Source organism: Hippoglossus hippoglossus, chromosome 7 (genome assembly GCF_009819705.1).
Source record: "Hippoglossus hippoglossus isolate fHipHip1 chromosome 7, fHipHip1.pri, whole genome shotgun sequence".
In the NCBI taxonomy this organism is placed as follows: domain Eukaryota; kingdom Metazoa; phylum Chordata; class Actinopteri; order Pleuronectiformes; family Pleuronectidae; genus Hippoglossus; species Hippoglossus hippoglossus.
This window is the reverse complement of record NC_047157.1, coordinates 22,886,644-22,903,509: the sequence shown is the minus strand read 5'-3', so window position 1 is coordinate 22,903,509 and position 16,866 is coordinate 22,886,644. Positions and strand designations below refer to the sequence as shown.

At 40.7% G+C, this 16,866-nt stretch overlaps 2 protein-coding genes across 2 annotated transcripts; both read left to right on the top strand.

Moving 5' to 3' along the window:
• Positions 1-639: 639 nt before the first annotated feature.
• aurkaip1 (aurora kinase A interacting protein 1) lies at positions 640-2,835 on the top strand. Its single transcript, XM_034591892.1, has 4 exons — positions 640-740; positions 1,729-1,831; positions 1,916-2,379; positions 2,538-2,835. The coding sequence occupies exons 2-4, from the start codon at positions 1,783-1,785 to the stop codon at positions 2,652-2,654; spliced, it is 630 nt and encodes a 209-aa protein (XP_034447783.1). The 5' UTR covers positions 640-740; positions 1,729-1,782; the 3' UTR covers positions 2,655-2,835.
• A 2,816-nt stretch (positions 2,836-5,651) lies between these two features.
• LOC117765362 (matrix remodeling-associated protein 8-like) lies at positions 5,652-16,122 on the top strand. The gene is made up of 10 exons (XM_034591891.1): positions 5,652-5,806; positions 9,910-9,936; positions 10,030-10,335; positions 10,429-10,530; positions 10,612-11,082; positions 14,188-14,346; positions 14,528-14,558; positions 14,644-14,723; positions 14,812-14,865; positions 14,982-16,122. Exons 1-10 carry the CDS (start codon positions 5,779-5,781, stop codon positions 15,005-15,007), a joined length of 1,284 nt encoding a protein of 427 aa, XP_034447782.1. The 5' UTR covers positions 5,652-5,778; the 3' UTR covers positions 15,008-16,122.
• The last annotated feature ends 744 nt before the right edge of the window (positions 16,123-16,866 follow it).

Genomic DNA, 16,866 nt, shown 5'->3' with positions numbered 1-16,866 from the left:
CATCACTACTTAGATTGTTACTGCCCTCCAGTGGAGTCAGTAAAGCGCTCAGCCGCTCTGCTGTATGTTGCTAAGCACAGATCCACACATAGACTGTACTTGTCAGTTATGAAAAGTCACCGATGAATACAGGTTTCATTTATTTCATTTTATAGGTGTAGCAAAACAATAAGTACAAGCTAAATAAATTGCAGCAAAACTACATAAAAAGAAGAATGATACAAATTATAATAAGAAGAATATGAATGATAACAATAAGAATAAGAAAGATAATGATAAGGCTAATGATATTAATAATAATATTAAGAAGAAGAAGAATTTACTTATTATTATAATTATTATTATTGTTCGTATTATTTTTATTGTTGTTATTATGATATTAATAATCACAATAATAATCATTATTATTCTAATTTGTATCATTATTATTCTAATTATTATGTAGCTTTACTGCAATTTATAATAATAAAAATACTACTACTACTGCTACTACTACTACTACTACTAATAATAATAATAATAATAATAATAATAATAATAATAATAATAATAATAAATCAAATCAAATCAAATCAAATCAAATCAAATCTTCTCCAATTGCTCAGCTTGTATTTGTCTGCTCCTGCGGAACCTTTCTCCTCCCTGAGAAACAGGAAACGCAGTAAATAAGAGTCGCACCGGCCGGAAGTGGGCTCCTGAAGTCACATTGAAGAGGAGGATCTCGGTCACACTTATAACCGGTAACTTAACACAGTTTAGATACAATAACATTTATACTTTATTCATGTTGCCGCGTTGTTTTTATCAGAAACATTCGTACGTTTAGTTTTTGTAGCCATAATATCTCGACTTTCACGTCCAGAGCGCAGCTACATTGCTAGTTAGCATTAGCAACAACCCAAGAATTACCTCTCTGTGACTCTGGAGGAAACTACAACGTTTCTTGAATGTTTGTATTTAGTCGTCCTCCGTGTGACGTGTGTGGATTTAATGGTTGTTAACGTGTTTAATTAAATCTGTAGCAGCCGGTCAGCTGCTAACATCTCACCGAGGGAGTTAGCTCACAGTGTGGATGCAGCTGACAGTCATGTTCAGTGTCTTGTTTTTATTGTGAATTAAATCATGTGAGAGTTTCCCACAGCGGAAGACAATATTCTTCTAACAACAACTTCATGTTTTAGCTGGAAACGAAGTCATTTGGATTGTCAATAACCAATCTGTTTATCCACTTATTAAGACCAGCACTGATTCATAATTGATTGATTACAAGGTTGTTGCAATTTCCCACACATACAAGGTTTATGTAAGTGTTATTCTAAGGAGATTATAGTAGAGCCACTGCACCTCCGCCTTAAAAGGAGCCAGATAAGGTACAAGCAGATCATGGTCCTTCTTCAGATGCATACAGCTAGGTGAAGGCTCCAGGGTAGATCCAGGACACACAGAAACTAAATACACTGTCATCTGGCCAGGAGTAACTGCAGAGTGTGTCTGGACAGTGGGACCCCGGATCTATCTTTCTTAACTTGGCAGGAGATGGATGAATGGATTCATCTTTTAACTCGTACTTCAGTTAAAAAATTCCTAACCCTAACTGTCTGATGATAGAAATATAGAACTTATCTTTCAATAATACAAGTACACAGTCCAAGTTCTCTCTGGCCCATAGTGCTACTTTTAATATATTTGTTATTTGACTAACTTGCCGTACTTTGCTCACGTCCACAGGACAAGTGACCAGTCCATTCATTCCTGTTGACTTTACTTGGATGACCATCAACAATGTTTACTTCAAAGGTCGTCCCCTGTCTAAGTCTATTACGTAGAACTGGTAAGTGTGAACATCCGTCCGTCTGTCTACTTCCACTTCATTTCCTCAGGAAGTAATAAGATTACATCATTTCCTTTTACCCAGGTGCACTTCACTCCCATGGAGACCTTCTGAACCGATGTGTCCAGCCGGTGTTTCCTGCTCTCTTCCTCCCACTTAGACAGAATCTCAGTAACTACTCGACAGCAGCAGACAACACACCACCTCCCCGATGGACACAGCTCGAGCCAGAACTGGACGAGGCCCTCGTGCCACGTAAACTTTCAGTAAGTCCTCTGGAGAGCTGGCTCTCCCTGCGCTACTCCCTCCCTCCCCTGCTGGAGTCCGCTCAGCCGCTGGAGGACATAGAGCCGCTGGAGGAGAAGGTGCTGCCCCCCATCTCTGTTCCTGTTTTGGAGGATGACACGGGCTCGGCGACGCCCCTCAGTTGTAAGAATGTTCTGAAGATCAGGCGGCGGATGATGAATCGGCATAAATACAGGAAGCTGCAGAAACGGATTAAGTTCTTGAAAAGGAGAGTGCTGGAAAGCAGGGGGAGGAAGAAACAGGTGAGTTTGTTCTCTAGAATTATTAAGGCCAGTAATGGTAATATTTTGAGCAGAATTCTTGTCTTGAAGTCTTCTGCATGAAAACACAATTTTCCATAACCAGCAGAACACGAGTTTGTCTCTTTAACATGGCCGACTGTGTCTTTTGTCCTGTACAGAAACGATTTGAGGAGGATCTGAGGAGGATTTGGACGCGAGCTGGACTGAAGAAGGCTCCAGAGGGATGGAGTGCACCGAAGATCTTCGTCAAACAGCACGGAAACAGAAGGTCGTGACAAACATCCACGGTGGTTCGAGATTGAGTCGTATCCCTCACGCTGGCCGTCTCTGTACGACACTTAGCACAAAGCAGTTTAAACCGTCAGCCTGCGTTCTGTGTTTCACTGGTGTACAATGCTGTGTACAGTCATTTTCGACAAAGTGTACGTGATCTAATAAAGAGCCTTTTCGGTCCAATGCCTGGTGTGTGATATTTTCTGTTGGCAGGTTCAGAGTAGTGTTTATGAGCAGTTTACAGTTCACCTGTTCTTACTGTGGGTGGCAGTATTGTGCAAAGTCTGAAATGTCTCAGGTTTTGTTGCACAACTGAAATGATGAAGTAACTGCTGGTCAGCAACGGGAATATTTTAACTTCACCAAGGGGGTAACATTTCCTTCTACGTTTGGTTATTTGTCTTTTATTAAGCTTCATATTACTTATGCCCTCTGAGTGCCCATCTAGTTTTTATATTAAATTACTTTGTTCAATAAAATCTCCTCTCAGGCCTTGGATTATAATGTAGGATGGAGTATTAGGGCCACAATGATGGGGAAAAAATTTCACATTTTGAGAATAAAGGCATCGTTTTATGAGAATAAAGTTGTAATAGAAAGAGGGGACAGTGCCTGTGCTGTTCGCCTGGAACGTTTACTCCCTGCCTCCAGCCAAATGTGTGGGAGACAACACAACGACCAGAGGAAGAATCAGAGGAAGAGATTTGATGTGGAGTTGTTGCGTCAGTGTCAGGATTACGAAGCAAAACCGGAGCCGTCAGCTTTGGATGCAGCGAGTGAGAAAACAGGCCCAACAGCTGGAGATAGAGGAGCTTCAAAAGAGGCTGGTGGAAGTTTCACTGAAGCTGTTGTTTGGCCCTGAGAGGTTTTCAGCATCCGATGATAACATCAGATTCCAGTTATGTTATCTCATATTGAACTTGCTCACTCTTGTGGTTTTAATGTTTCAGGGCAAGATTGTGTTCATATTCACATATCATATTCTCATATACATTACCTTCATTCGTTTATACTATAGATCAATGAGAGTAACTCTTTCATGTGGGAACTTAAGAACACAGGAACACAAGTTAATTAATAAAGGCAAGATAAGAAGGCAAAAACACAAAGCTACAAATAAACAATAAAGTGTTATTAATGAGTTAAACATAATGGAAATTTCCACTCACTCAATCATTGCTGGTATAAGTGCAGTTCATAGTAAAATGAATAGTTAAACCAGGTGGTTTAAAACAGACAGATACATTTTAGATTTTGCTGCATTTCATTCTAACAGAAGCAAAATATTTAAGCCAGTGTACTGCCACTCAACTGCAGGTTAACATCAACAATGGGTTATGCATTTAATTAATGGTAATATTTGTAGCTTGTAGATTCATCAGAACCCAAGAGAACATTAACTGTCTAATTCAATCTGAGTAAATATGCATGGATAGATTTATGATGAACATACAACTAGTATAGTTACTACTAAAGCTTGCCCCCCCCCTGTCCCCACAGCCAATGCCTTCTGATGATTGATGACCTGTTCCTGTTCTTGGTGTCACTGTCGCTGGGTCTGAAGGAGACGGATCGTTTCAACAGTCACTGTCGGCAGGATAATCAAAACTTAGGTGAAAGTTTTGTGCACCTTATTGGGCGCGGCTGGTATATGGATGTCTCCTGAGAAATTTAGAGCCACGATGCCAAGTGGGTTTGGCAAGTGCTCTGACACGCAAGTGCTTATTGACTGTGCAGAGATGAGAGGTTTGACTTCCTCATCTTTATTCTTACAGAGGGAGATGGTTTCACGTTATATATCCCACACTACCTGAAAGGGAATGATGGGAGTTTCACCACGTGATGATGTCACTTTTGTTTCCTCCTTGTTTTCTGGATCTGTTCCTCTTCTGGAAAAAGCTGTGGCTGTTATGGTGGACAAGGGATTCAGAATCGATGACCTCATGCCCTGCAAAGTTTACAGACCATCTTTTCAAAGTAAAAAGTCCCAGCTGTCTCGTGACAGAGTGCTGGTCACTCAGGACATTGCACGGCAAAGGATTCATCTCAGAGAACAAACTATTTCACATTATTATTCCTCTGACAATTGCCGGCAGCATCAACCAGCTTTTTGCTGTAGCCTGCCTCGTAGCAAACTATCCAAACAAGCCACTAGTCAGGGCCAAAGAAGTGACTACGTGTTGACCTCACTGAGTCAGCCTCTCTTCATCCTGCCTCACAAACAAATACATAAATATGCTTGTCTCCAAACAGCAGACCACTAGAAGGTAATTGCCTATAGAACTGCCCACAGTCCTGGAAAACCTGGAAAACGTAATGGAATTTGAAAAAAATCTACATTTTCAGGCGTTGAAAAGTCAGATGATCATTTTGTTGTGTATAATAAAATTGATTGTTACGGGAAGGTTGGTGGGTAACCTTCCACATGCTGTCATATAACGGCAAATTTGACAGTTGCTGTTGACATAAGGTACAAATTGTGTACTCACACATATGTCTCTCTCATGCTGGCAATGAGAAATGTTTGAATACTAGTGGCAAACATTTAAATCTCTGAAACATAATCTTTGGTTAGAAACTAAACAAGACTACAACCAACAAGCCCTGCAAAAAATGTATTAGTATAAAATATGTATGAGTGAATGCCTCCTCCGGCCACTAGACAATATTTCCACTTTATTCTGGAAGTGTCTGAACTTTCTTCAATGTGGCCCCAATACTCCATCAGAATAAACCCCCCTCTTGTGAGGATTTAAATAAACTAGCCATCATAAAATCATAGTTCCTGATTCTTTTGTTTGGTAGTTGTCTAGTTTTATGAGACCTCTCAATCCTTTGTGAGCGTGTTCACATCTGAATGATTGTTTGTGGTGATTGTAGGTGTTGTGATATAGTTTGTTAGAGAACCTTGCAGTTTGTTTTCCTGTCCCTTCATGTGAGGAGTGCTGCACCAGAGGTTTAGGATTTCAGTGTCTCCGGGGGCGGAGCGTGCGCAGGATCCAGACTCTGCAGAATTTACAACAAAACACAGCTGAGCCGCTGCTCTGTGAACTTGAAGCTTCCCTCCGTCTCATCTGTTGATGCTCGCAGCTCATCTGACGGGCCTCCACCTCCACCGCGAAGAAGATGCAGCTCGATATCACTCTTCTTCAGAGTAAGTGCCTTCACTCGTCTTTCTTTTATTAAGAGAGAAACTCGAGAAGAAAATAACTCTGGAGAAACTTTCTTTGTGCCATAATTGGATCCAGGTTAGAATCACCCGCCGGGAACAAAAGCCTGAAGCTGTTCAGGTCTCAGCGGCGTAAAGCTTTAATATATAAAGTTATTCTTTTGAATTTGATTTTCTGTGGCAGGCTGCCTCTTCAAAATGAACTTGTAATGAAAGCAAAAAATATACTTTTTTGGAGGTGGATATACATGACAAAAGTTTAGTAGCTGCACAGTTAGTAATTATTACAACAGGACCATTCTCTTTGTATATCATTATTGTTTGTATCTGTTAATTGTTTTTTCTTAAACTTGTTTATGTGATTGTGATGGAAAGCTGCTCCTCCTCTGTTTATTTTTTATACGTGCTATAAAGGTCGTCTATTTATATGCTTAACCTTTTACGTTTTCATTATTTAACTTTGTTTATAATCAGCCTATTGTTTTGTTATTGGGAAAAACCAAGTGAAGTGGATCCCTGCATGCAGCCTGTATATTGTGCATGTGGGACTTTTTTTTTATGGCTTGAGCCCAATGTGTTTCTGGTTAACTGCGGTCTGGGAAGAGGAGTCAGCACAATCCTGCAGCCAGTCATTATATGTGTCAGTAATGAGTGTTTCACCGCGAGTGGGCCGCTTTGAGTCCGGACACCGTGGAGGTGTGTGTGTGGGGGGGGGGGGTTTACCGCCTCGAACCATGTTTATGTCTTCATTAACAGCCTCTTACAACGTGGCAGGGAACAGATTGTAAAAGTTGCTTTGAAGAAAATTAATTTATGAGCATTATTCTACAGTATATTCATTCTTGGTGGAAAATTATAAACTCATAATAATTGACAATCTCCCAAAGCACAAGGAATTTGTATGGATAAAAGTTTCCTAACCAAATATCTTGTTATTACATTTTCTTTACGATTATAATGTTTGGACATATTCAGATAAATTTAAACTAGAATTGAAGTGTTGTAATTTATTAACATGATTGTTTTTGCACAAGAAGACAAGCACAAGAAGATTTAATACATATACACTTCACTATTTTGATTTGTCAAAATTTTGGGGAATTGTCTCTTGTCTTTGCTTTATTGTGAAATTCTGGATAATTTTATCTCACTTGGCCTCAAACTGTTATTTTAATGAAATAATTGGACATGTCGAAAGAGAAAATCAGTCTTTGGTGAAACTCAAACTCAAATGTGAAGTAAATAAAGTAAACAATACATATTTGTTAGAGGGCGCCATCTAAATTGTTGTGTAAGGGTATCAGGTTGTTATTGTACGTAAAAACCTTAACATGATAATTATAGTTGTCAGATGAATGTAATAGAATGAAAAGTTCAATACTTCCCTATAGAATGTAGAGGAGTATAAGAATATAGTAGAATAGAATGGAAATAGTTATTAAAAGTACAAGTATATCAAAACTTCACTGCAACTTGAGTAAATCTACTTACTTTTTGCAGCCAAGTTCTTCATTTTCACACAGAGTCCAGGCCTCTCAATGCATCATTGTATATTTAGCTGAGTCTGCAACTGGGCCGACACACAACGATGAGTAAACTTTACTCACCTTCAACATCCATGAATCACTGGGTTCACTCAGAGTAAATTCGTGCTTTGTGCTTGACTCGCTCATGTAAACCTGTTTTATTTTATCTCAGCGATGATTCTCCGTGTGGTCATCGGGTCGCAAACGACAACAGTGATTTTGCAGCTCATTTGTTAAATGTCTGTTATTAAGGCTGGTGATTCAGTAGCACATTGTTAAGTCTTTAGTGTGAGTCATCAGCCTGCGTGTGTGTGTGTGTCTGCAGCAGAGATGAGAGAAAATTATAGGGTCGGGGGCAACTTTGTTTTACCTTCTGCAGGAAAGTTTATACCCGTCAATAGAAAAACCAAAGTTTTCCAGCTTGAGGTCTCATGTCTGATGCCAGTGTGTGTGTGTGTGTGTGTGTGTGTGTGTGTGTGTGTGTGTGTGTGTGTGTGTGTGTGTGTGTGTGTGTGTGTGTGTGTGTGTGTGTGTGTGTGTCTGCTGAAATCATTTCTCTCATCTTTGAATATTATTATATTCTGGTGCATTCTTATGAAATTACTGCTGGTACAAATCACTGCGTTATTATTTGCATGTGGTGAAAAGGAAACCTCTGCACATGTCTGTGTGTTCATGTGAAGTGAATAGACCATGTGCAGCCACGATGAGTAAAACATCTGGATGTATGGTCCCTCAACCTGTGTCAAATAAATTCTGTGCAGCTTGAAGCTTTAAAAAACAACAGCTCTTTGTTGTTTGCAGCATTTTATTGTGGTAGTTGGTCCATTTGGAGCAGATTTTACTCCTTAATGTAGAGTAGATTTATCTCTAACAACGTAATCATGTGTTTTGTAAGCAAACTCTTTATGATGTCAAGCTGTGAAACACATGTAGTCACGTTAAAAGTAAAATATTTTCCTTTGAGTTGTGGAGCAAAAGTAAAAAGCAGACAAAAATAGAATTTGCTTTCACATACATGGACCATTGTACAAATAATATTGTTCCACACACAACATGTCATAACTTTATTAAGGACGTGTGCTGAGGTAACTCATAAACTACTCGCTTCAGTAAATGTTCTTTTCTACATTCCACTTGAGTTGTATATCACGTAATTAACCCCTATGAGTGCTAACCAAACTTTGTGTGATCATTCAATGCAAGTAACTCAATAGGATTTACTCTCTTTGACTTAAAATCAATGAATTGACTAATGTACATCATTTTACTGCCATGAAGGCTTTGTTGAGTCCACATCCCATCAGATTTACTTACTCTGGCTCCTCATCTGTTCTAAAGTTGACTTTAAGATCCCATCCACTACTTTCAAGGCTTTTCAAGGCCTCGTGTCGCACTATATTTTGACCTCTGACCTCTTACACGGAACCATATGAGCCTGTGGATGGTTAAAGATCCTCCACATCATCACCCATCACAGGCGTTGGTCTCTCAACTGTCCCAGAGGCCTGGCTTCCAACCAGAGGGTGCAGCGCAGTTCAAGTCGAGGCCTCAGAGATCTGGAACGAGCTGCCAGAGGGAAACGAGTTCGCACAGTCAGCAGCATATTTTAAAACTTGAGACTTTCATTTCTATCAGCATTTCATTTTTAGTTTAGTTTTTGGTTTTTGGTTTGGTTCTTAAGAAATCTCTCTGCTAACCATATGAAATTACTTTAAGGTTATGTTGATGCTCTGAGTGAAACACTATATAACTTGGGTTTTGAAAAGAATTGATTAATCTTGTCATTGTAAGATTTGAGATATATTACATATGTGATATGTTTAATATACTAAACATATTTCCCTGCACTGAAGGCTCCGCAGCTCTAGCCTATGTAGTTCACTGTACCTGTCACCAAGGCAGTAAACATACACAGGTGTTTGGTCATGTTTGTAGACTTTTGACACCAGGTACAGTGTGAGTGAAGTGAGCTGAATAGCAGCTCGGTTCTTCATCCCCTCAGGATCACGGCCCTGCAGCGAGCCAGCAGCAGCAGCCTGCATGAATAGAGGCTCTGTGTGCTTTGGCTGAATGCGTCTCCACCGGCCCTTCGGTAAACATCTACCAAATAGCACTGTGGGAAAAATACATTAGAAATAGCCAAAGCTCGGCAGGAACATTTCCTATCTGTAGAATAAGAAAACAAACAGGAAGAATGAGTTTCCATAAAATATTCTTGGCACCAGTTGTATTTTTTTTCTGGTCTTGTTGTCATTTGTGGCCTTTTATCTTAAACCATGTTCCTGTTTCTTCTGATTTCCTGTGATAATGTAAACAGTCCTCTGACTGAACCCACGTCTTCTCCAACTCTGAAATCCTGCTCTGCCTCTTCAGCCTGGTGCAAATTTAAACTCTCAGCCACTTGAGCCACTTTTGCTGGTTTTGATTATAAATATTCCTCGAGACGTCATCTGTGAGACTTCTATCAGTGAAAAACATGAGTAATACAGCCACAGCATGCAGTGTGAACTAAGAGCAGCAGGATGCAACTCTAACCATTTATGTTTTTGTCTGTTTCAGTTGTTGCTGTGCTCTTCCTGCCTGGAGGTGAGACTTTTTAACCATCTTCATAAAAGCTGAATGTTTAGCAACACACATGTTTCATGATCCTCTGAGCATGTGGTTATTTATTTGTTTCAGCATGGACTCAGAGCAGCACGAGCCTCGGTGCGGTGGTGGAAACTAAGAACATCACCTTCCCTGCGGGGTCGAAGGCCGTGCTGCCCTGCCACAGCCCCCGCATGGTGTGGACCCAGGACCGACTGAAGGACCGTCAGAGGGTGGTGCACTGGGACATGGTCCGCAGCATCCCGGAGTATTCTGTGGAGAGAATCCTGGACATGTCCCCCGGAGGCCGCCAAAGGGTCTACAACGGTTTCAACAAAGGACGCGTTTCCATCCCAGACTCCGCTTTCAACGACGGCAACTTTTCCCTCGTCATCAACAGTGAGGCTCCTTTGTTTTCCAGAAGCACCGTGAACGTTCCGCTCTTTCTTTTACAATTTAATCTAATGACCGTTTGGATGTTTTCTCTTTCAGATGTGGTCACGACCGACCGAGGAGTTTACACTTGTAATCTGCACCATCACTACTGCCAGATTCACCAATCCATTCAAATCCAGGTCAATGTCACTAAGTCAGGTGAGGCCAGATTGATGTTAATCCATTTGTCCTCATGTATGAAATACCATATATTTCATTTTAACACTCCTCTGTTTCCAGTTCGCAAAGAGAAACGTTACTGGGATGGAGAGAGGACTGTATTCGTGGTCTTATTGGGCAAGTCGGTGGTTTTGCCTTGTGTGAACCGGCGCCCCCTGTGGAGAGAGGGTCTCCAGGAGGACCAGCAGCAGGTGGCTCACTGGGACTTCCAGGCCCCGGGAGTGCGTCCTGACAAGGCCAACCGCCTGGTGGACCTCTACGCCTCTGGGGAGCGCCGGGATTATGGCCCACTCTTTGCCCAGAGCAAGATGAACGTGGAGGAGGACGCCTTCACGTTGGGCGACTTCTCCTTGTCCATATCTGACTTGAAGCCTGTTGACAGAGGCCTGTACTCCTGCCACCTGCACCACCACTACTGCGGCCTTTACGAGAGACGCATTTTCAGGCTGACCGTGGCAACTCCACCTCCACCTCCGCCCCCCGCCTCCACCACAGCGCCCAGAATCTTCCAGAATGATGTGCCTGTGCCAAGTAAGCCACTCGCAATCCAAAACAAACCAGAGACACCACCAGAATTTGTTTTTCCAGACGCTAGCAATGGTAAATGTTTTCCCCCCATATGGTTTCTTGGTGAACCTTGGTCCTGTTGTTATATTTATAGGCATAGTTGGTCAGTTGAATCAGTGGCTCTTCTTGGCAGTTTCTTCTCAGTACTCCCTGTTTTTGTGTTTGAGTTGCAGAGGGAGGAAGGAGGTAGAAGGAATGTAGAAGATAGGAAAGACGTTTTTTATTTGCAGCTCTTTCTTGAGAACTTGTCGACAGTAAATTGCTGTAATTGGCTGCAGCGGAAGTGGGCTAATTTTCCTTGGCGACTTTTTGTCGTTTATGACCATTTCATTTACAGCTGGAGACATTTTAACCGCGACGAGCAGATGAGTGGGCTCCGGGATAATTCAGGGCGTGGATGTGTTTTCTTCCTCTGTTTGACCCAATTTCCAGAAAGTCCCAACCACGTGTTCAGACTGGTTACACTGCATCACCAGTTTTGTTTATCCGTCTTTTCCCTCGGTTTCTGCTCCGTCTCTCCCCTGATGCGTATCAGCCTCTGGTCGAGGCATGTTTACCAGCAGTCAGAGGAACTCTGATACATCTGTTCAACATCTGGACCAGCTGTGGCATGAAAGAGCATGCAAGTGAGGGGAGGGGGATGAAGGTATGTGTTGGACTATAGATCCTCCTCCTACCCTTTAAAGAAATGACAGCCCGTTTAATAACTCTGTGAAGTATGTAGGGAAGAAGTGCACACGTGGATCGATGGCGTCCTGCCTGCGTCCTCCGAGTAAACCTCAGCCAAGGAATTCGCTTTTTCTTCACACGCCATTGATCTCTACCCAGGCACCATCAAACCATGTGAAATTACAAACATCAAGAGAGCGTTTCCACGTTAACGCAAGAATGCATCATTATTTCTTTGTAATCACGAGGGGGTGGGGGTGGGGGGGGCGTTTTGTGAGCTGTCAGCAATTCGACAGAAATCTTCATCTTTGAAAATGAAGACGCTCTCCTGAAGTTCATTGACTTGCAAATGATGCACGTCCTGCAGGAGAGAGGGGGGGGAGAAGACGGTGTAACCTCTGCGCAGCGTATGTGAAGTAGCCGTTAACACAGATCTGTCAGGAAAATGGAAATGAGCCACTGCTGGGACATGTCTGCAGCTCTGGATGTAACATTTGAGCTCCAGAGACGATGACCTTGGACGTGCCTCGGCAGTTTCGTGCATATTTGGTACATTAAACAATGACAGCTGATAATTACCAACTAAGCTCCCACTGAGGAAGGGTGTGATTGAGTCAGAATGACCATTTCATTTTATTTATATAATTTCTTTCATTATTGGCTGGTTTTGAAAGCATAGTCAAGGATGCTCTCCTCATTAGTCTCTCAGTAGTGTTTGATTGTAGTGGTGTCCAACTTAACTGCTTCACGAGAGACCATAGAGTAAAGCTATATTCAACATAAATATATTTAAGAAAAGGATATTTTTCATGATCTTATTTTTCTGTGATCTGGCTTCTGGGATTCTGCTGCTTTTAAATCTCCAGAGACATTGAAAGACGATAACAACAGCAACTCCGAATGCAAAATAGTTTCTGCACACTGCTTATAGTGAACATTGGCATATTTACAATCCTCCAGGCCTGAGGGGCAGATAGTTGAACAGCCAGCAGTAACCACACAGTGACAGTAAATACATCAGTAAATACAAAAACATCACAATGAGTCATTTAAAAGCCTGATTACATCAGAGATAAATGACTTTTTAAATCTATTAGCTCTTCATCTTGGCAGATTGTATCTATGACCAGATGGAAGCAACAGAAACTCACCAGAGTTGGAGGCTGGAATCATTGAGGATTGTCAGGTCTTCTTTAAAGTCTCGACCTTGTGCTGGGCATGAGGGTCATTTATGGTCGTGCCAGCCGTTTATAATTCGCTGCAGCTGATTCAAGTGACCAGCAGATGAAAGGGGAAACTATAAGAAGAGATTTGATAAAACAAGAATAAAACATTTTCATAAAAGTGCTATAGACATTAAAACTCTGAAGCTTATGTTAAAAGTACGGGCTCTGAGGAGCTTTGTTATAAACGGCACCAACGTCAATGACAGTTCTGAGATATTTATCCTGTTTCACCAGCTCAGCAGCCTGATCATTAATCAGCACACACTGAAAATTGTTATGTTGAATTCGGTAAATGTTATTATGTCAAGTGGCTGGACAAAATGTATAAAAATATATATAAAATATTTTAAGTTTAATTTAATGTTTTTGAAGTTGATAGTACTTTTTTTCTGTAATTTAAAATTAATTAAAAATATATGTTGGGTTCAATAACACATTCAAAACAGTTAAATAAAAAACATGTAACATTTAAAAGGGGTCAGAATCAATTTTCTCAGGTCAGGAGAGATTCTTCCTAAAACCCCAGGATGTATTTTCTGCACTTGTCATTGTTAATGTTTATCATCATCTATCACAAAGTGCACACAAACAAACTGGGTGACAGTGAGAGTGGGACTTCCCCTTCCCTGTCCTGACTGTTGAGCTCTGCTGACTGTCGGCGTCGCAGATTTATTTTCCGTGCTTGCAGAAACCTGACTCGTGTGTTGGTTGAGGACGGAAAAAGGCTTAAATGGAAAACTAATACAGACCCACAGACAAACCACATTACAGAATGTGTCCCTCCCTCCTCACACTTCTCCTCCTCTTTTCTGGTCGGCCTGTTTTTTATCCTGAGAAGAGAAAAAAAACATAACAGCTGCATGACATCAGGTCTGGAAGCCATTATACCGCCGAACAGCATTTTGACATTTTACTCCTGCTCTCCCTCCTTCTGTGTCTGGCTTTTGGGCTCTAATGAGAAAAGAAGGAGCCTCGGGGGGAATAAAAATCTTTAGTCCTAGAAATGTATTTGAACTTGATTCTTGTTTGTCGCCGTTAACTTAAATCACTCTAATAATCAGATACAGAATAAGAGCATAAATCTAATACAAGACATCCTACTGTTATTTGAACATTTGAACCTTGCTTGTTTTTTACTATGTGGGATATTAAGTATTGATCGGTGTCTTTATAGGGACTGATGAGGTGGAGGGTCCACGTGTGGTGAACGTCATCCTCCCTGACCACCGAGGTTACTTCGTGCAGCATTTGGGATATTTCCTGGCGACGTTCTTACTGCTGGCGTTCGTCGTTGTCGCCATCATTGTGCTGACACGACGACGCAAAAAGAGAGGTATTGTGAATGTGTGTGTATTTGTGTGTGTGTGCGTGTGTTGAAGTCTTTTCCGAGTTCTTGGCTTGTATCTGACAACTTCTTTGTTCTTTGTAATTATAAAAGGTGCTTTCATTAGAGTAGAGTATCACATTTTATGGACACAATGTGTTTGTGATTGTGTGTTTTATTTTCATTTAAGGGCTGGACTATGAGCTGCGTAGATCTGAGCGGTAAGAAACGACTATATCCTAAATTCTATTCCACATATCCTTTAAATTATATACACCTTTTAAGCACAACATTCATTCTGTGCAGGGGGAGCGTGATCGTTGGAGGTGATATATCGTTAGAGTGCACAGAGCTGAGGCCCTGCACCCAGGAATCACTGATTTCAGGTACTGTGAACCTCATCCACAAATATGCAATAAACACACATAACCCACCTCATTACTTCCTCATAACTTTGTCTGCCACAACCCACAGACTACAAAAACAACCTACTGAAAGAGAGAGATATGACCAAAGACTGCAACAAGGGTGAGCCCACGTTCTACACTTAAATACACAATTACATTCGTAGAGCTACGGTGTAATTTAATATAGGAAACGTGTTTTATTGACATGACGTCCCTCTCTCCCACTCTGCGGTTCAGAACTCGATGGGAAGCTGTGGAAGTGAGAGGGATATTTCTGAGCTGCTGCTGCTGGCAGGTCCAGGGCAAACACCGGAAGAGTAAAGGATCATGGAGAAAAGAGGAGGAAACCCAAGAGAGGACAGGAGGAATGCTCCCTCTGCTGTAACTCTGGCACACTAAGCTTTTCCACTAAAAGGCAACATCATTGTTTATGTGTATTTTTTAATATGCAACTTGTATTTTCACCAGCTGTTGTACTAACAAGGTTAAACACGTATTTGATCCTTACACTTTGCATTCATTGGTTGATTTATCTTGAATATTAGACATTTTCTATCATCATTGTTTGTATTAAAGTGCATGCTGTTTATTGAAGTATATTTTAAATGTACTGTGCACGCTCACAGAGCTGCAAGCTCACAGCTCCTCTTAATTGTTAAATATTCCTCTTTTATTTTACACATTCTACTGTACTTTAATTTGTAAACGGTTTATTCAAAGGTTAATTTACTGTATCTCTGGAGACAGAGTTTGGAAACGAGTTGAACACATCTCTATCTACAGATGGTAAGAAGTTTTCCACATGTCATGTTACTGTGTTTTCCCTCTTAAACCCTGCTATGACGACAAAGTGACTAAATTTAACCTTTTCTCTCCATGTTGTGTATTTTAAAAGTGAGACTTAAATTCTTCTCGTAAACATTTCCCCCTAAAAAGGACATGTAGTCTCTTTGAATACATCTAAATTATCAGGGGTCAAATTATTAAATAATAGGACCATGGACTAAAGGCTCAGTCTAAACTCGAAACTCAGGACAAAGAAGAATGTTTTTACCATGTATTTGGTTTCCAACGGGCTGTGCAGTAGGCTACTTGTTTGCATCGGGCATGTACAATGTATCCTGGTTTATAAAACACTGAATTTTCACGATTAAAACTGCTGGTTAATGATACTGGTTGATACAAAGCTTCACGGCTCTGTGAGCTTCACTGCAGGACGAAGAAGAAGAAGAAGTGTGTCTACTATCTCAGTAATAATCACAAAGTACCAACCCCCCCTTTTTTTTTTTATCTCTCTCTGCCTCTTGCTCTCTGTCTAATCACTTGCACACAATCTATTGTTGGTTTCTTCTAATAAAACACTTCTGTAAAATATTCACTACAGTGGTCACAGACTCGTGAATTACTATTTGTGCCAGTTGTTAAGGCGGAGCCCCACAGACATTAGCCAACATATTGGGTGTTTGGATAAACAAGGAACTATGATACTAACGTAAAATAGAAAAATATTGTTTTAAAAGGAGAAAGAGTTGAGGTAATTCAGCACCGTATTAAAACACTAGAGTAATGAGTGAGGCAGAGTCTAATATGTCTTCTTCATATGTTTTGTTAATGCATTCAACATTATAACTATGCTGCACATTAGCAGACCTGGTGTGATCAGTCACATTTCAGTAACGATGAGGCAATTAATCACATGATGGATAATCCTCGAATTAGTATTATTCACATTGGTAATAATAGACAAAATAATACGTAAGCCTTTTCACAGCAGAAACCACATTAGTTAATATAATCATCAGCTTAGTTTCTGCTTTAGACTGGTTTTCTCCAAATCTCTCAATGCTGCTGCATATTAGTATAATAATATGTGTGTGTGTATTTATACTGTATATTAGCTGTATATAAAACTAATAATATGAAAAAAAAATTGAACTATTATAGTATTTGGCTATACATTTTCTACGAGTTAGGAGTATGTATTTTGGCAAAAAGTTTAACATAAAATAATCCTGGTGATGTTTTCTATGGAGCCTGCCATGCTTTTTACAGTAGCCCAGACTGGACAAACTAAACACATTTTGAGTTTTCATGACAACTGAAGCTACCACAGGTTCTCCTT